Below are 20,155 nucleotides of genomic sequence, written 5' to 3' on the forward strand. Positions count from 1 at the left end.
TTGTTGAACATAAAAGCAACTGAACGCTGGTCAGTGAGCAGGGTAAATCGTTTTCCGGCCAGGTAGTGCCTCCAAAGACGCACAGCCTCCACAATAGCCTGGGCCTCCTTCTCGACCGCGGAGTGTCTGGTCTCCGGGCCCTGGAGGGTTCGTGAGAAGAATGCCACAGGTCTCCCCGCCTGATTAAGGGTGGCGGCCAGAGCGAAGTCGGACGCATCGCTTTCCACCTGGAAGGGGATGGATTCGTCCACTGCGTGCATGGTGGCTTTGGCAATGTCCTCCTTGATACGGTGGAAGGCTGAGCGGGCCTCTGCCATCAGGGGAAAAGAGGTGGATTTGATCAGCAGACGGGCTTTGTCTGCATAGTAGGGGACCCACTGGGCGTAGTAGGAAAAAAACCCTAGGCACCTCTTCAGAGTTTTTAGGCAGTGGGGCAGTGGGAGTTCCATAAGGGGACGCATCCGGTCCGGGTCGGGACCGATGACCCCGTGTTCCACAACACAGCCAAGGATGGCGAGGCGGTCTGTGCGGAATATGCACTTCTCCTTGTTATATGTCAGGTTCAGGAGTTGGGCGGTGCGGAGGAATTTCTCGAGGTTTGCGTCATGGTCCTGCAAGTCATGGCCGCAGATGGTCACATTGTCTAGGTAAGGAAAAGTGGCCTGCAGCGCGTTTTGATCGACCATCCGGTCCATCTCCCTTTGGAAGACGGAGACCCCATTGGTAACGCCAAAGGGAACCCAAAGGAAGTGATAGAGGCGGCCGTTTGCCTCAAAAGCAGTATACTGGCGGTCTTCGGGGTGGATGGGGAGCTGGTGGTACGCTGATTTCAGGTCAATGGTCGAAAAGACGCGATACTGCGCGATCTGGTTGACCATGTCAGCTATGCGGGGGAGTGGGTAGGCGTCCAGCAGGGTGTAGCGGTTTATTGTTTGGCTGTAGTCGATGACCAGGCGTTGTTTCTCGCCGGTCTTAACGACCACAACCTGGGCTCGCCAGGGGCTGGAGCTGCCCTCAATAATCCCCTCCTTCAGGAGCCGCTCCACTTCGGTTTTGATGAAAACCCTGTCCCCGGCACTGTATCGCCTGCTCTTTGTGGCGATGGGCTTACAGTTGGGGGTGAGGTTAGCAAACAGTGGGGGGGGTGGGACTCTGAGTGTGGAGAGGTTGCATCTGGTGCGCGGCGGGCAATTTGGAGGCTGCTGGCTGCGGACTGTGAGTGGGGGGAGGGGGCCACCGTACGCCATCGTAATAACGCTTTTGAGGTGGCACTGGAAATCCAACCCCAGTAAAACGGCAGCGCAAAGTTGGGGCAGGACCAGGAGTTTAAAATTATTGAACACAGTCCCGTCTACTACTAGTGTCACCACGCAGTAGCCACCAATGTCCGCTGACTGGGACTCGGCGGCCATAGAAATCCGCTGGTGCGCAGGCAGGACTGGGAGAGACCAACGCCGCACCGTGTCGGGGTGGATGAAGCTCTCTGTGCTCCCGGAGTCAAAAAGGCAGTTTATTGCATGGCCGTTTACCTTAACGTCCATTTTGGACCGAGCTAGTTGGTGCGGTCTCATTTGGTCCAGCGTAACAGAGGCCAGCGTAGGGGTCGGTGTGTCGTTGCGGGTATCAGATGGGGGGGGGTTGGCGGCCTGCTGCGTCCCGGCTGGTGTCCAAGATGGTGGCATCCATGATTCCCATGTGGCTGGAGTTGTCCAAGATGGCTGCTGCTGCGGTGGTTCGCACATGGCTGGGGAGGCCCAAGATGGCGGCCCGCACGGCCCACACGCGGCGCTGTTGGGGGCCCAAGATGGCGGCTCGCACGGCCCACACGCGGCGCTGCTGGCGTTCGGGGTGGCTTTGGCCTTGCAGACGCTAGCGTAGTTTCCCTTTTTCCCGCAGCCCGAGCAGGTCGCATTCTTCGCCGGGCAGCGCGCTCTGGGGTGTTTGGCCTGGCCACAGAAGTAGCATTTCTGGCCTTGGGATACAGCTGTCTGGCTTTGGGACACTGCTGCGGTGGTTGGGCCATTGTTGGGCTGTGGCTGGGGTGGCACGGTGCTATGGGGCTGTCCTACCGTGTCCCAGGTTGTCGTTCTCCGCGGTGTCCACGGTGCAGAGGAGTAGGCATCCATGCCCCGGTAGGCTGCATCCAGCGTTAGTGCGATTTCGGAGGCTTTGTCGAGGGTGAGGTCACTCTGCTCCAGCAGTCGCTGTTGGGTGTAGTTGGACCTGTGGCCCGCTACGAAGGCATCCCGGATCAGTTTCTCCGTGTACTTAGTGGGCGTTACCGCCTTACACCCACAGGCCCGACCAAGCACGGACAGTGCTTGGAGGTATTCCTCAGTCGATTCCCCAGGATGTTGCTTGCGACTCCCCAGGAGGTGCCTGGCGTAAACTTTGTTCACAGGGCGCGTGTACTGGGTCTTGAGGAGCTGGAGGGCGGCTGTGTACGAGGTCGCGTCCCGGATGACTGAGTACACTCGGTGGTTCACCTTGGAGATCAGGACAGACAGTTTGTTCGCATCCGTTACGACCGCAGTGGAGGCAGTCAGGAATGCCTCGAAGCACATGAGCCAGTGAGCAAACTTGGTGGAAGCGTCCGCTTCCCGACTGTCCAGGTCCAAGCATGCTGGTGTGAGGATCTTCTCCATTATAAAAAATTTAGTTAATAAAATTGATGCGCCATCAATTACTCAAAAGACTGAGGTTAAGCGAGTAACAACCAGGCTTTTATAAACTAAAGAATGAAGGTCTAGTCTCGAGTGGTCGACCCGTCCAGAATACTAAGGGACTGGGAGGTAGTCACTTATATACCTGGAATAGTGGGAGGAGTCAGCCGAGGCATGTCCAGACCTGTACCTAGTGGAATACACATACACATACAGACAGGTATAAAAGTGGTTTACCACAAGGGGGGAGAGGACGAGCGAGGGGGAGAGGACGAGAGAGGGGGGAGAGGGGGGAGAGGGGGGAGAGGATGAGCGAGGGGGAGAGGGAGGAGAGGACGAGCGAGGGGGAGAGGGGGGAGAGGACGAGTGAGGGGGAGAGGGGGGAGAGGGGGGAGAGGACGAGCGAGGGGGAGAGGGGGAGAGGGGGGAGAGGACGAGCGAGGGGGAGAGGGCGAGCGAGGGGGAGAGGACGAGCGAGGGGGAGAGGGGGAGCGAGGGGAGAGGACGAGCGAGGGGGAGAGGGGGGGAGAGGACGAGCGAGGGGGAGAGAGGGGAGAGGACAAGCGAGGGGGAGAGGGGGAAGAGGCCGAGCGAGGGGGAGAGGGGGGAGAGGACAAGCGAGGGGGAGAGGGGGGAGAAGACAAGCGAGGGGGAGAGGGGAAGAGGCCGAGTGAGAGGGAGAGAGGGAAGAGGACGAGTGAGGGGGAGAGAGGGAAGAGGACGAGCGAGGGGGAGAGAGGGAAGAGGGCGAGCGAGGGGGAGAGAGGGAAGAGGACGAGTTGGAGAGCACGAGAAGGGGAGAGAGGGAGGGGAGGAGATGAAGTGAGAGAGATTCCAACCACATAATCTCTCAATGGAGGGAAGGAATTTTCTCAATGCTGCTGGGAGACAGGTCAGGGTGAAGAGCAGTGGAGCAGTAATATTTTTGGGGTCCGGGTGGGCGTGTGGACAGCAGGGCTGGGTAGAAAGAGTAAAAACACTCAGGGCTAGATTTTCAGTTGCTTGCGCCAGCAGTTAGCGCCTTAAGAGAAGTGATTTCCGGGCGCTATGCGTGTAGCGCCCGGGCGCAGCGCAGTTTGCGCCCCGCCCCAAATTAAGTTGCCCGTTAGCGCCGGCGCAAAGTTTAGCGCCCGCCCGGATGCGCGCGCAGAAAATGAAGTCACATCCTCGTGCAACGCCCTTTGGCCGCCCCGATTGCAAACTTCAGTCGGACCGCCCCATTGTGCGGCGGGCGGCCGGAGCGTTTGGAAAAAGGAACGCAACACAACCAGCGCGGGCCCCGGGGGGCGCTAATTAAAGGGAACGTCCTCTCCAGTATAAAGGCCATCCATTATTTCAGAAAACAGTCTTGTGCAACGCATTTCTGGAGACACAACAAGGAGGATAGCTAACTGGTTTCAAGCAGCAAGAGCCAGGTATTTTTGGACTCAGGCAACAGCGCTGCAAGTGGCCATTTGGAAATTAGAGTGTTTGCCAGGATTTGATGGGGGTTGCATGGGGTGCCAACGCGGAGCTGCAGCTCCATGTCCGTAGGGCTCGCAGACGCATTGTGAGAGGGGCAGCCCTGGCTAGAGGCAGAGGGGGCTACAGGCGTCGGCCACGTAGGCCTTACCCAGTCAGGCTATACCGCCAGCAGCGCTCCTACCTAAACATGAGTGCCGCGCGATGTGTTAAAAGGCTCCGATTCCGGAAGGGGGTGATTGCAGAGATCTGCCACCTGCTTCGCCGAGATCTGCGGCCAAAGCTCAGGTGCAGGACGTCTCTGTCGGTGGAAGTGAAGGTGACAGTGGCATTGAACTTCTATGCCACCGGCTCCTTCCAATACGCTGCTGGGGACATAGCAAACATCTCCCAGTACGGCGCGCATCGCTGCATCCGCCAGGTGACCGAAGCACTGTTCAGAAGGAGAAGCCAATTCATCTCCTTCCCCATGGCCCTGGAGAGCCAGCATCAGCGCGCATTGGGATTTTCCAGACTCGGGGAATTCCCCTTGGTGCAGGGCGCCATTGACTGTACGCATGTGGCTTTGCGGGCCCCTCTGGAGCATGGCGAGCAGTATCGCAACAGGAAGGGCTACCATTCTCTGAATGTGCAGCTGGTCTGTGACCACAAGCAGCGCATCATGGCAGTCAATGCCAGCTTCCCAGGCAGCAGCCACGATGCCTTTATCCTGCGGCAGAGTACTGTGCATGACATGTTCCAGGCACAGCCTCCCCCAAGAGGATGGCTACTCGGGGACAAAGGCTATCCTTTGTGCACCTGGCTCATGACCCCGCTCCGCGCGCCCAGGACCGCTGCTGAAGAGGCCTACAACGAGAGCCATCAAACCACCCGCAACATCATCGAGCTAACTATTGGGGTCCTCAAGCAGCGGTTCCGCTGCCTTGATCGCTCCGGAGGAGCTCTCCAGTATTCGCCGGACCGGGTCTCCCAATTTGTGGTGGTTTGCTGCATGCTACACAACCTGGCTATCCGCAGGACTCAGGCACTGCCACCTGACGTTGGACCAGCACCTCAGGAGGAGGAGCAGGAGGAGCATGAGGAGGAGGAGGAGGAGGAGGAGGAGGAGCAGGTGTACGTTCCCAGGAGGGAGCGACCAGGGCCAAGGGCCGCACGACGCCACCTTATTACACGGTACTTCTAAGCCCCCTGTCAGGGAATGGCCAGGGGCCATGAGGGAAGATGAATGCAGCCGCTCCGCAAGCCCTCAGCCGGCGAAGCCAACAAACACTAAGAAGAACAACCATGGAGACTGCATGAATAAAGATAATTTTTTATTAAACAAAAATGAAAAGCCCTTCCCACATGAATCCCCAAAAACAATAAACGGGCCCCACAAAAAGCCCAACAAACGACTCACTCCCACAAACTGGGGAGGAGCCACTCCACCTTTATTGAAACCGGGCCTCAACGTCGGCCTAACGCAAAAAAAAAGCCCTCCAAAAGCACAACCATGGGCAAAATAAAGATGGCCACCGCCATATTAAAGGAAAGCTGGCCACACCCTCTACTGAGTGGCCCGCGAGGGCGAGACCTTGGCCAGCATTTTGCCTCCCCTGCCCTGCCTGCTGCTCCTTCGCAAGCTCTGCCCAGTGGCTGCTGCGAGGCTGGGGGAAGGCGCCTGAGGCTCAGATGCCCTTCCGCCAGATGCCGCTGGGGGGCGGCCTACACGGCGTTTGGGCCTCGAGGGGCCGTCTCCTGAGTGGCGCACCTGAGCCTGGCCACCATCAGCTGCAGCCGCTTGCCCTTGACGGCCCAGAGGGGGAATGGCGGCGACGGATGGCGCAATGTGGGCCAGCAGGCGTCTGGGATGCGCTGGCTGGTGCTGTGGCGCGGTGGCACTCGGCCGGGCCCGCACTGCAGGATCCGCAGCAATCAGCCGACGGCCGGCTTGCTGGGATGGTCCAGCGCGGCGCCTGCCCTGGCGATGCCTGCCTGAGACAGCGCGTGTGGCAGCAGTGAGTGGCCCTGTGGTCCTGGTGTGCGCGCGCATCACATCCGCCAGGGTCTTGACGGCATCAGTTAGCATGCGGCCAGTCGCGGCAGTTGCTGCCCCGAACTCGCGCACACTGGTCGCCAGCGACTCGATGGCCTCAGGCATGCGCCCCACCACGCTCATGAGCTCCGTGTGGCGCCGGTCCGAGTCGTCGGCCATCTGATCGAGCTTCCGCACCTCCTCCGAAGTGAAGGTGTCCGGACTGGAGTCGCGACTCTCCCGCTGGGGAGGAGGGGGCCGAACTAGGGGACCCTTGCCGCGTTGGTGACGGCGAGTGTGCCGAGCAGCAGCACTCCCCTCTGATCCTTCCCCCCTTTGGGGGGAAGGCCGCGGGCCACGCGCACGGCTGCTGGGTGGCTGGACGCCACTGGTCCCAGAAGCTGCATTGCCCTGCGACAGTTCCTCCAGGCACTCGTCCAGTGAGGAGGTGTCGAGCATTTCCTCCTCTCCTGCGGGACGTGACTGTTCCCCCGAAGGTCCGGCTTGCTCCTCCTCCTCCTCCTGGTTGGAGGTGCTGTCACTGGCAGCCTCAGGGTCCTGGTCGTCACCAGCTGAAAGCAGGAATGCACAAGAGTAGCTTCAGAGTGAGGAGACGGCGTCAGCGAGGGAGTTAGGACTGGTGGGATTCAGCGCATTGGTGGGACAGTGGCAAAGGAGGTAGCTCGGATGGGCCAGTGCGACGCGAGAGGGCCAAAAGGCGAGGTCCTTACCATTGCCGGGCAGTGGAGGGTCGGATACACCGCACGCTGTGGGGACAATCACACGTGCTCCCATGAGCACACACACGCGCTCCTCCAGCCGAGTGAGCTTCTGCAGCTTGGCGCGGCCACCCCTGGCACGGGCCTGGCGATTAAACGCTACTTTAGCCTGCAAGAGAAAGGACGGGCTGTAAGTGCGCAGTGAAGCCCTGATGTAGTGTGCACTGCCTCCCATGGTGGAATAGCTTGGACAGAGTGAAGCCCTGATGTACTGTCCACTGCCTCCCATGGTGGAATAGCTTGGCCAAAGTGTAGAGTGCCGAATGGCCATTTGATGCTCATGACTGTCCCAATGCTGCTGGCTGAGGGCTGGCCAAAAGGACTTTCAGGTCCCTTTGCCCATCATGTCAGGTGTACATGCAAGAATGAGGAGGAGACTGGAAAGGCTACTCACCCTCACAATCCTGGTCAGATCGTTGTATTTCTTACGGCATTGTGTGTGGGTCCTGGGGGCCTCGCCGGTGAACGTCACCCTCTGGGCGATCTGCTTCCAGGCTTTGGTGTAGTCGTGGTGGGTTGGATTCCTCCCACTGTCTGGAAACAAGATCTTGCGCCTCACCTCCAGAGCTGTGACCATGATGTCCAGATCACCCTCTGAGAAGCGCAGGGCATGCTGACGGGCCTTCTCTGGCGTTGCCATGACTCCCTGGGGCTGAGCAGTAGTGTTGAGGCCTCTTTGCAAGGCTGCAGTGTGCAGGGCGTGGCAGCAGACCAATTCGTCCCTTCCCCCTTTAAGAGCTGGTTGGCACCACGGGGTCTGCTGTCAGTGCAAAAATGACCGCACCCGTGCTGCGCCCCGCCTGGGCGCTATCCCTCTGGACCGCCGGCTTAGCGCCTAAAGAGAGTAGTGGAACGCCTCTTTTAGCGCTCCACCAACCTCTTAGGGCGAAGCCACTGAATTCCCGGCAACGGGGCGCTACTTTGGGGCGGGCGCTAACTTCGGGCGGGCGCTAAGGTTAGCGCCCCAAAACTGCCTATACTGAAAATCTAGCCCTTAGTTACTCTCCTTTACCAAGGTGTCCAGCATAATCCAGCAAATGTATCAGAGCAGCGCCACCCTGGGGCAAATATTGAAACTGCCAGGAAGCTTCGAATAAACGGGGTAACATCAGTTGATTGACGGTCACGTAAGAATTGGCGGGGGGAGGGCACTTTAATGAGTCACATAACGTTACCCTTAGAGTAACACCTACAGGCGCAATGCCAATAGAATGCTGTGGCCACCTGTCTTTGTTCATAGATTAGATCGATAGTTAGATTTCCATCTTCCAACATTTGGGGCACTAGCAGGACGATAGAGGGTGGGAAATCTGCCTTCTGATTTCTATCAAATTCCTGCTCTGTCCTCTGGTCATACCGTCCCCACCCTTCTGCCAGTGGAAACAGTTTCTCCCTATTTACTCTATCAAAACCCTTCAAGGTTTGGAAAACCTCTATTAAATTTCCCTTTAACCTTCTCTGCACTAGTGAGAACAATCCCAGCTTCTCCACATAGCTGACGTTCCTCATTCCTGGTACCATTCTAGTAAATCTCCTCCACACCTTCTCCAAGACCTGGACATCATTCCTAAAATGTGGTCCCACTATGTTTATGGACTTTGCCCCGAGCTCCCTTTATTAGGACCAGAGAGTTTGTTACCAGGAATCCTTTACAGCCACAGGCCAGGACTAATAATCCAGAGGACGTGAGCTCAAATATCACCGTGACACTGAGAATTTGAATTGAATTTGAAATAAAAAGCTGGGATCAGTAAAAGTGACCTTGAAACTGTCGGATTGTCATAAAAACCCAACTGGTTCACGAATGTCCTTTAGGGAAGGAAACCTGCCGTCCTTACCCGGTCTGGGCCTTCGTGTGATTCCAGTCCCACACCAACATGGTTAACTCTCCCACTCACTGCCTCCCCAGCCCTGCTCTCCACCCACTGCCTCCCCAGCCCCGCTCTCCACCCACTGCCTCCCCAGCCCCGCTCTCCACCCACTGCCTCCCCAGCCCCGCTCTCCACCCACTGCCTCCCCAGCCCCGCTCTCCACTCACTGCCTCCCCAGCCCCGCTCTCCACTCACTGCCTCCCCAGCCCTGCTCTCCACCCACTGCCTCCCCAGCCCTGCTCTCCACCCACTGCCTCCCCAGCCCTGCTCTCCACCCACTGCCTACCCAGCCCCGCTCTCCACCCACTGCCTCCCCAGCCCTGCTCTCCACCCACTGCCTCCCCAGCCCTGCTCTCCACCCACTGCCTCCCCAGCCCTGCTCTCCACCCACTGCCTCCCCAGCCCCGCTCTCCACCCACTGCCTCCCCAGCCCCGCTCTCCACCCACTGCCTCCCCAGCCCCGCTCTCCACCCACTGCCTCCCCAGCCCCGCTCTCCACTCACTGCCTCCCCAGCCCCGCTCTCCACTCACTGCCTCCCCAGCCCTGCTCTCCACCCACTGCCTCCCCAGCCCTGCTCTCCACCCACTGCCTCCCCAGCCCCGCTCTCCACTCACTGCCTCCCCAGCCCTGCTCTCCACCCACTGCCTCCCCAGCCCTGCTCTCCACCCACTGCCTCCCCAGCCCCGCTCTCCACCCACTGCCTCCCCAGCCCCGCTCTCCACCCACTGCCTCCCCAGCCCCGCTCTCCACCCACTGCCTCCCCAGCCCCGCTCTCCACTCACTGCCTCCCCAGCCCCGCTCTCCACTCACTGCCTCCCCAGCCCTGCTCTCCACCCACTGCCTCCCCAGCCCCGCTCTCCACCCACTGCCTCCCCAGCCCCGCTCTCCACCCACTGCCTCCCCAGCCCTGCTCTCCACCCACTGCCTCCCCAGCCCTGCTCTCCACCCACTGCCTACCCAGCCCCGCTCTCCACCCACTGCCTCCCCAGCCCTGCTCTCCACCCACTGCCTACCCAGCCCCGCTCTCCACCCACTGCCTACCCAGCCCCGCTCTCCACCCACTGCCTCCCCAGCCCCGCTCTCCACCCACTGCCTCCCCAGCCCTGCTCTCCACCCACTGCCTCCCCAGCCCTGCTCTCCACCCACTGCCTCCCCAGCCCCGCTCTCCACTCACTGCCTCCCCAGCCCTGCTCTCCACCCACTGCCTCCCCAGCCCTGCTCTCCACCCACTGCCTCCCCAGCCCTGCTCTCCACTCACTGCCTCCCCAGCCCTGCTCTCCACTCACTGCCTCCCCAGCCCCGCTCTCCACTCACTGCCTCCCCAGCCCTGCTCTCCACTCACTGCCTCCCCAGCCCTGCTCTCCACTCACTGCCTCCCCAGCCCTGCTCTCCACCCACTGCCTCCCCAGCCCTGCTCTCCACTCACTGCCTCCCCAGCCCTGCTCTCCACCCACTGCCTCCCCAGCCCTGCTCTCCACCCACTGCCTCCCCAGCCCTGCTCTCCACTCACTGCCTCCAAATCAAAGGTGTTGCTATGGGAACCCGCATGGGCCCGAGCTATGCCGGCCTTTTTGTGGGATATGTGGAACGCTCTTTGTTCCAGTCCTACTCGGGTCCCCTCCCTCACTTCTTTTTCCGGTACATTGATGACTGTATCAGTGCCATTTCCTGCTCTCGCCCTGAAATAGACAATTTCATTCACTTTGTTTCCAATTTCCACCCTTCCCTCACCCTCACATGGTCCATCTCCCACTCTTCCCTTCCCTTCCTCGACTTCTCCGTCTCCATCGCTGGGGATAGGCTACTGACAAACATTCACTATAAGCCCACTGACTCCCATAGCTACCTGGACTACACTTCCTCCCACCCCGCTTCCTGTAAGGACTCTATTCCATTCTCCCAGTTTCTCCATCTCCGCCGAATCTGCTCTGACGATGACACCTTCCATACCAGTGCTTCCGGCATGTCTTCCTTTTTCCTCTACCGAGGATTCCCCTCTACAGTGGTTGACATGGCCCTTGACCGTGCCCGTTCTATCTCCTGCACTTCTGCCTTCACCCCTGCCCCTCCCTCCCAGAACCACGATAGAGTTCCACTTGTCCTCACCTTTCACCCCACCAGCCTCCACATTCAACGGATCATCCTCCACCATTTCCGCCACCTCCAGCATGATCCCACCACCAAATGCATCTTCCCCTCACCTCCCCTTTCAGAATTCTGTAGGGACCGCTCCCTCCATGACACCCTAGTCCACTCCTCTATCACCCCCAACACCCCTTCCCCTTCGCCCGGCACCTTCCCGTGCAAACGCAGGAGATGCAACACGTGCCCTTATACCTCCGCCCTTCCCACTGTCCAGGGCCCCAAACACCCCTTCCAGGTGAAACAGCGATTTACTTGTACTTCTTGCCATTTAGTGAAATGTATTCGCTGCTCACAATGTGGTCCCCTCTACATTGGGGAGACCAAACGCAGATTGGGTGACCGCATTGGGGAACACCTCCGTTCAGTCCGTAAGGGGGACCCCGAGCTTCCGGTCACCTGTCACTTTAATTCACCGCCCCATTCCCACTCAGACCTCACCGCCCTCGGCCTCTTGCATTGTTCCACGGAAGCTCAGCGTAAGCTCGAGGAACAGCACCTTAGCTTTTGATTAGGCACTTTACAGCCTTCTGGACTCAACATAGAGTTCAACAATTTCAGATCATAACCCCGGCCCCTATCATATATATATTTATTATCCTCACTTTTTGTTTGTGCCTCTTATTCTTCTCTCCCACATGGCAGCTGTCTTTCATTCTACCAGCGCAATTTATACTTCATCTCAAGCCATCCTTTGTTTCTTAACCTGCCCCATTACCATCTCCTCTTGCCTTGAATATCTCTTAATGTCTCTTAACTTCTCCTGCCTTCTATCCTATCACAGACCTTCCTTTTTGTTCTTTCATCCCCTCCCCCATTTTCCAGCCCCTACCCTTGCTTAAAAATCTGTTCCATTTCCTGCTTTTTTCCAGTTCTGACGAAAGGTCATCGACCTGAAACGTTAACTCTGTTTCTCTCTTCACAGATGCTGCCTGACCTGCTGAGTATCTCCAGCATTGTCTGTTTTTATTTCAGATTTCCAGCAGCTGCAGTATTTTCTTTTTGTCTGGTTGACTCTTAACTGCCCTCTGAAGTAACCCAGCGAGCCCTCAGTTTGGATCAAACTGCACAGCAATGGTTCAAGAAGGCGGCCCACCACCACCTTCTCAGCACAAGGGACGGCCAATAAACGCCGGCCTTGCCAGCGACGCCCATAGCCCGAGAATGGATTTTCTTAAAAATCTGGAACTCCAGGTGCATTTGACTGCTAATAGTGCTTAACTTCATCTCTTTCAGATGTGGAACGATCAGCTCCAGTTTAGAGATAAAAACATTTTCTTTTTCCTGCAATGGAATGGAGGGTCAATATGTGTTTATCGTCATCCCAGGAAATAGAAAAATTCTGACCCTTTGTGAGGTTGAGGTCTATGGGTCGAAGGTCCCAGTGAGCGGACATTGTTAGTGAATCATTTCTGGTACGTCCCATTTTTATTGTTCATCGTATTACATTTATCCTCTGCGTCCAATTCAACAACTTGCCTTTATATAGTGCCTTTAATGTAGAGAATTATCCCATGGCTCATTGCAGAATCAAACCAATGTTCACTGAGCCAAAGAAGATCATATTAGGAGGGGGACTGAAAGCTTGGTCAGAGGTAAAGTGGCAGCTTGCCTCAGTCTTCAGCACCTCAGTCAGAACGTCGTGGGTTCAAGTCCCACTCCAGAGTCGAGAGCCCATAATACAAGCTACCACACCAGTACATTACTGAGGGAGCACCGCACTGTCAGAGGGTCAGCACTGAAGGAGCACCGCACTGTCAGAGGGTCAGTGCTGAGGGAGCGCTGCACTGTCAGAGAGTCAGTACAGAGGGAGCGCTGCACTGTCGGCGAATCAGTACTGAGGGAGCACTGCACTTTCAGAAGAGGCAGCACTGAGGGACTGCTGCATTGTCGGAGGTGCTATCTCTTTGATGAGACCGTAGCCGAAGGTTCCATTTATGGTTCAGGTAAAGGTCACTATTGGAAGGATAGGGAACATTCTGCTCTCCATTACCACAAAGCAAATACAGACCAACTCGTTTTACATCACTTTGTTATCTTTGGGATCTTGCTGTGCACCAATGACTGCCAGGTTTAACTGCACCAGTGTAAATACTTCCAAAGTGAGCCAGTGGTTGCGATGTTGGGCGATGCTGGTGAAATCCTGCATCACTGCATGTCTGTTCTTTCTTCTGGAATTGAGGAAGCCAATTATAATGCTCTATTTGTTCATTTCAGATCTCGGGGTGCGATTTCTCACAGGCAGCTGATTGGCTTGCGTTGGAAAGACCATTAACAGCAGCTGCATTTAAATAATTTAGTGTAACACTGACTGACTCTAAACTAATCCAAAATAAACATCTTGAATGTGCTGTACCAGACCAATCGTGTCCTAATAGTTTTATCATTAAGTCTATAAGGTTCAAATATCCACAAACAAAGGAACACTTTTCCCTGGTATAATCCCATCGAGTCCCAAGTACCCCTATTGTCAGCCTTGGTTCAGTGAGTAGCTCCCTCACCCCTGAGTCAGAGTGTTGCGGGTTCAAGCCCCACTCCAGAGACTGAAGCCTATAATCCAGACTAACACTTCAGGGCAGTACTGAGGGTGTGCTGCACTGTGGGAAGGGCCATCTCTCTGATGGTGCCCTCTCAGGTAGACATAAAAGATCCCAGGGCACTGTTTCAACCAAAAGCAGGGGAGTTCACCCAGGTGTGCTGGCCACACATTTACCCCCTCGACCTACATTGTGAAAGCAGATTCTCTCATTGCTGTGTGTGGCAGCTTGCTGTGCACAAATTGGAAGCTGCGTTACCTACACTTCAACAGTGACAACACTTGTAAAATAAAAGTACTTCTCTTGGCTGTAAATCACTTGGGACATTGCAAAAGGTGCTGTAGAAATGCAAGTCTGCCCCTTTCCTGCAAGGACCCTTATTGTTCACCAGTCAGAGTGAGACCAGCATCAGTCCTTCACCCTGCAGCCTCAGGTAGCCCCAGGCTGGGGTCTCCAGCAGTAACTTGGATGATTAGCAGACTGGAGGGGTGGGGGGGGGGGTTTAGGGAGCAGCGGGCAGGGGTCAATGAGTTAACACACCTAGCTTTCTCTTGGGGGCCCCGGACACTCACCAGCAGAGCTCTGAGGGAGTTGGTTCCTGAATTATACAGCAGTGAGGCTGAAGCCCCTGCACATGGACAAACAAGGTCAAATTCTCAGCTTGCACTTTTAAATTTCACACATTCTTTGCATTAACAGCATTCTCTCTGCGCTTCTCACAAGAGCTCCCCCTTGCCCACGTGTAGGGGCGTGTAGCTTCTCTCCACTACTTACACAGGTCCCATGAGAAAGATCAGGGATTTGGAGCCTGTCCCAATGGGTGCAGCAAAAACCTGGTGGCACTACAATCCTCCCTTAGGGAGACCACTAGGAACGCTGGTGTGGGAAATGGAAAGGAGGGTAGATGATGCTGAAGAGGGAGCTTGAAAGCAGATTTCCCATCCACTGGACACAATGGACAGCAAGTCCAAGGTACAAAGCCCTGTGCCATACTCCACCTGGAAGTGACTGATGGGACAGTGTAGAGAGGTTATTGGGCTGAAACCAGCGTACCGTGCCTGCAGTGTGTACCATCTACAAGATGCATTGCAGCAACTCACCAAGGCTTCTTTGACAGCACCTCCCAAACCCACGACCTCTTCCACCGAGAAGGACAAGGGCAGCAGGCACATGGGACCACCACCCCCTCCAAGTTACACTACCCCGACTTGGAAATATATTATCGATCCTTCAGTCACTGGGTCAAGGTCCTGGAACTCCCTCCTTAACAGTGCTGTAGGACTACCTTCACCACACTGACTGCAACGGTTCAAGGCAGCAGCTCACCACCTCCTTCTCAAGGGCAATCAGGGATGGAGAATAAACACTGGCCTTGCCAGTGACACCCACATCCCAGGAGTGAATACAAAACTGCTCTGGAACTCACAAATTTGGCTGATTTTCTTTGGGAGGCACAATTGCGGAGGCTGCTGTGAGAAGCAGCCTAATAGATTCGCAAAACAGATACTCAATTAACACAGGAAAGGACAGTGAAATCCACCCAGAATTTGGAACATAACGAGACCAGGGTTCATGTATAACAGGGGTTTATTGTCCAACAGACACATCTACCGTTCCATGGAGCTGCACTCGGAGCCCACCCCGCGGCGATGGTCCATTTTCCACATGGCAACAGTCCCGACCAACAGGGCCACGGAGAGCAGAGCTACCCCAACCGCTACTCCAGGAAGAACACGGGAGGGGGAATCAGCAGCAGCATCTGTGGGGAGAAGGGAGGGTTAGATGGGCACCAGTTACTCCATCACTAGACAGTGGCAGGGGCCTCCTTTACCTTTCTCTTCCTGGTGGATCCCAGCAGCCAATGTCTCCTCATCTTCCAGGAAAATGATGGCGCCATCAGCGGTCACCAAGGACCCAGCCCGGTCATCGGCACTTCTTCGCCTCTCTGGGGGAGACAAGAGACAGAGACAAGAGTTAAAGGTGGGCAATTCAATGTGCAGCTGTCTGAAGCCCCAAATCAGGTGGTCAATCCGATGGCCCAATGCAAAAACCCTCGGGCAGTGAGTACTGAAGAGAGATTGGACTGTAGTTAAATACGGTTCCCTCACTGTCAGACTAAGATTCACTCCCTATTCTCAGAAGGACCCGCTTCAACACAGCAAAGTTTGCAGTCGTTGATGGGTCCAATGGCCAGGCTGGTCTCCTGGGTGGAAGAGACCAGTTTTAAGCACTAGTTTGACCAGCGGTTACACTGGACATACATACCCTAGGTCTCCCCCGCCCCCAGATATCGGTTCGGTTCCAGCCTGGAACTCCTGGTGACAGCAGGATGCTAGATCAATGTTCAAGGCCAGAGGTGATGTCCATTCAGAACCAGTGCAAGATGTGCTCAGAGCCGCTGAGCCAGATTGCTATTCTGCTGTAGACTAACTGGGATAGAGTTGAGCGGGCAGATTGAGGACACTGCTCCTGTGCCCAGTGTTGGGCCCAGTGTCCAGATGCCCCACACCCACCCTTCCCCATCAGGGTTCAGTTTCTAGTCAGATCCCAGCTACTTACTGGGGCTGCAGGGAGCCGTGCAGTTCTCTCGGGTGGAAGGGAAGCAAACCTCAGCACTGCAGTGGAAGTGAACCTGGAAAGAGACAGTGCGGTCTGGTCAGTGCCACAGCTCCCAGTCAAAGGGTCAACAGGGGCCTCCTCACTGTGAGCAAGACCCAGGGAACAAGTTCAACCAAGAGAGCCAGAGAGAAAGACTGAAGGAAACTCACCTCCCCGCTCAGAGCCCGGCCCGAAACTCGGTCCCAGAAAGCGAAAGTGCTGACTACAAACCGATTATGGTGAGTTGGGAACGGCGAATGGGAAGCGGCGTCTACCGGGAGGAGGCGGGTTTTGTAATTGTCTCCAGTAAAGGGGCACCTGGAACAGAGAAAGAGCGGGTTATATGGAGAGGGCACCTGGAACTCCCAACTACAGAGTTACAGCGGCACATCAAAGCAAAGTCCCGAGATTAGACTAGATAAAGAAACCAGTCCATTCAAGTCACCAATCGTCAACTGGAGCTCAGATTGGTTTGATTATTGGCCGTTCCTTCACCCAGTCCATGTCGCCCCCCTCCCCGATCACCAGCCTGCCCCAAGGTCCCTCACTCGCTGCCTTACCTGCCCACCAGGAGGTCCCATCGGAGCCCCGAATGCGGCTCGGGGGTGGGGGTCGCCCAGCAGTCATTGAGCACCAGCACAAGGGATGGATCGTTCCGGTTCAGGACTCGAACCTCCACAAACACGGGGTCCCGGAGCACACTCAGGATCGGGTAGTCACTGGCCACGTACCAGCTCCGGTAGCCACCATCTGGAAAGAGAAGACGATGAAGGACGGCCACTATTTGGAGAGAGAGCCTGAAGTTGGACACTAACCATCAGCAGCACTCGCTACCTCTCGCTATTCTCAGCTCCAGAACCAGGATCCCGGCCTCAGTGGCAGGCAGTGGCGGAGAAAGGCTGTAAACTCTGGGCTTCACCTGCAGGTCAGACTCCTGGCTCCCCTTGTAACTGCACTGGACATGGAGCCTGCAAGAGAACGGACACGGCTGGAGAATTCAGCTCCTCACCTTCTCTACCCGCTCCATGTGCTCCCAGTCTCACCTGAAGGGGCTGTCCCGGGTCACCGATCCCAAAGCTCCATCCAAGATCTCAAACTGACCCAACACATCCGTTTCATAGACGGCGTTCACCCCGTCCAGCTACAAGAGACAGAAGACCATCATTACAGAGAAATTGAGCAAGTCTGCCATTGCCTTATCACATGTAGTGTCTTTAAGGGCCCCCATTGCCCTTTAGACCCCCTCTTTCCCACCCGACTGACAGCCATTGATGGGGCTCCCAGCCCACAATACCTACCCGCTGAGTAGTGCCACACTCAGTGACTGCGAACTGAAAGAGCACAGTGTCTGCAGAGGCCACGGTCGGACTGCACTCCGCTCCGTGTCCATCCTTCAGATGGACCGTTGTCAGGTTTACAGGAGGCAGCGTCAAATCCTTGGAGATGGCGATCAGGACCCGCCCATCCTTGGTGCACACTGCAGGAGAGAGTCAATGAAAGGCGGTTAGTTGATGCACGGGGAATGGCAAGGGAACCGTTACCGGGAGGGGGAGAAACTCCGCCCAGCTCAGCACCAGCTTCTAGTTTCCTTCTCTCCCCGTCCACACCCCAATTCTCCATCTAATGGAGACGGGTCACCAACTCCATCCCTACTGGACTGGATACACAAGACCGGCATCAAATCCACAGCCTGTCCGGTCAGTGCCAGCCAGGGACTGATCTTCACTCTGCCCTCCTATCCTGGGGCGCAATTCAACCATCAGAAGTCCCAAGTCGCATAGAGAAGGAAGGAGAGATCCTGGGTCAGGATCTCAATGATCAGACTTTCAAACTGTAGAACTGAACACAGTTCCTAAACCCGCCAGCTCCCGGACTGGAGAGGTTGGAGACTCCAGCTGATGTTTCAGGACAGGAGGAGAGAGAGGATACTGTCCATGGAATCCCCAGTGCAGTTGGATTGCGGCTGGTCCTGGGAAGCCCTGGCCCAGAATATAGGCGAGCCGAGAATACACCCACCTGGCAGATTGTGGAGTGAATAGAAACACGGCGGCACATCCCGGCTCCCGGCATCAAAGCAGCAGCCTCTCCGCACACACTCACTGCCTTCAATTCCCCCAAACCCGCAGTCTTGGCGGAATTTGGGAGACAGCCAACATTGATCGGCGGGGAGAAGGAGAGAGGGCGGCTGAGATGAACAGATTGTAACAAAGAACAAGCCCAGAACCTGCAGCCCCTCCATTCTAACAAGCGAGGCTCCCAGGTAAGTGAGGCTGTAGAGCCGACTCCCCCTTTTTATCCCCTGTTTAACCCGCAGTAAATTAATGGTCTCATCCTCTTTTGGTGAAACCATAAATTTAGACACATAAAAACTGTAAATAAACCATTAAAACTGTAAATAAACCAATAAAACTGTAATAAACCAATAAAACTTCAAATAAACCTTAATAATCAAATTAAAATTTGGTTCTCCAGCCCAATTATGCACTCCAGTCCCCGCGGCGCCCACCGGTCACGAAAGTGATCTAGCGCGCCGGCGGACACCGCGTGCTCCAGCTCCAGGGCCACCCAGGCGCGAACATGGCCACGGAAGAGAGGGAGGCAATCCGGCCGGACGACCCCCTCGACCGCCCGCTGCCTGGACCAATTAATGGCCTTCTTGGCCAGGCCCAGGAGCAGACCCACGAGGAGTTCCTCCGACCTGTCCGCTCCCCTCCGCACCGGGTGACCGTAGATCAAGAGCGTGGGACTGAAGTGCAACCAAAACTTGAGGAGCAGCCCCTTCAAATAATGAAAGAGGGGCTGCAACCTCTCACATTCGATATAAATATGAAATACGGACTCCTCCAGACCGCAGAACAAACATGCGGTCTGGGAGTCCATGAACCTACTTAAATACCTATTGCACGGGACTGCCCTGTGCAACACCCTCCAGGCCAAGTCCCCAATAGAACAAGGGAGGACTCCCGCATAGAGAGCCCCCCATTGGGGACCTCCGCCTCCGTCTGAAGGTAAAACGGCACGCCACGGCGTGTCCGGACGGCAGGCGAAGATGGCAAAGTGGAAGGTGTGCAGGAGCAGCCCGTACAGGAAACCCCTCCGTGCGGAATGAAAAGGCACGGAGGGTATTTCCTCGAGACGGCTCAAGTTGTGAGGCGCCGGCTCCCGAGGGGGGGTTCGGGGCTGGGCGCCGACAAGGAATTCCGTCCGAACGGGGGAAAGCTCAGACGGGATCGCCCCACACGCTTGAGCCGCCTCGATACACCTAGTGGTGCCGGGGCGCACTTTCGCCTTTATCGACTCAATGGCATCGGCCGCGAGCTGAACGTTTACCCAAGACATGCGCCTCGCCAGCTCCTCCGGCGCCATCCAGCCCACTCCTCCGCCATCGAGCAGGTCCCCGACTCGAGTCACCTTACCAGCCACAGCTCTGCGCTCCACCAGCCACCCGAACCTGCGGACGTGGAGGTGTGGATTCCTGAACAGTGGCTCCCGAAGGACAGCCACCATTGCTGTCGGGGAAGAGCTGCGCCTGGAAGCGACCCGGTTCCAAACCCATAGCAGTTCCTGGTAGAAGACAGGCAGCTCTCGCAGGCTGGCACGCGTGCCACCCACTTCCACAAACAGGAGCTGCGTGTCATAATTGAGGCCGCGCAGCTGGCGGAAAAAATACGTCGCCAGCGCGCACCATCTTGGAGGAATCTCAACGTACATGTATCTCTGCAGCGTCTGAAGATGGAAAGTCGCAGCCTGGGTGCGAAGGCGCACCAGCGCCTGACCGCCCTTCCTAAGCGGGAGACTCAGAACCGCGACAGAGACCCAGTGCATCCTGTTGTTCCAGAAGAAGTCGACGAGCTTCTTCTGTATCTTGGCGACAAACGCAGCGGGAGGGATCAGAGTAACCAACCGGTACCACAACATGGCGGCCACCAGTTGGTTTATGACCAACGCCCAACCCCTGTAGGACAACACTCGGAGCAATCCCGTCCAGCGTCCTAAGCGAGTGGCGACTTTGGCCTCCAACTCGTGCCAGTTCGCCGGCCAGGCGTCCTCGGCCGGGCTGAGGTAGACTCCCAAGCAGAGGAGGTGCGT

General features: G+C 56.6%; 1 protein-coding gene across 1 annotated transcript in view; it reads right to left on the reverse strand.

Moving 5' to 3' along the window:
* Window positions 1–20,155, reverse strand: part of LOC147116823 (zona pellucida sperm-binding protein 4-like) — a 108,197-nt gene that overhangs the window by 80,665 nt on the left and 7,377 nt on the right. Inside the window, 6 exon segments of the mRNA XM_085987174.1 lie at window positions 15,300–15,413; window positions 16,028–16,100; window positions 16,237–16,384; window positions 16,627–16,816; window positions 16,901–17,034; window positions 17,110–17,207. Coding sequence (XP_085843300.1) covers window positions 15,300–15,413; window positions 16,028–16,100; window positions 16,237–16,384; window positions 16,627–16,816; window positions 16,901–17,034; window positions 17,110–17,207 — 757 coding nt within the window.

Source organism: Somniosus microcephalus, chromosome 5, assembly GCF_052327205.1.
Source record: "Somniosus microcephalus isolate GS21.2 chromosome 5, FLI_Smic_1.0, whole genome shotgun sequence".
Lineage (NCBI taxonomy): Eukaryota > Metazoa > Chordata > Chondrichthyes > Squaliformes > Somniosidae > Somniosus > Somniosus microcephalus.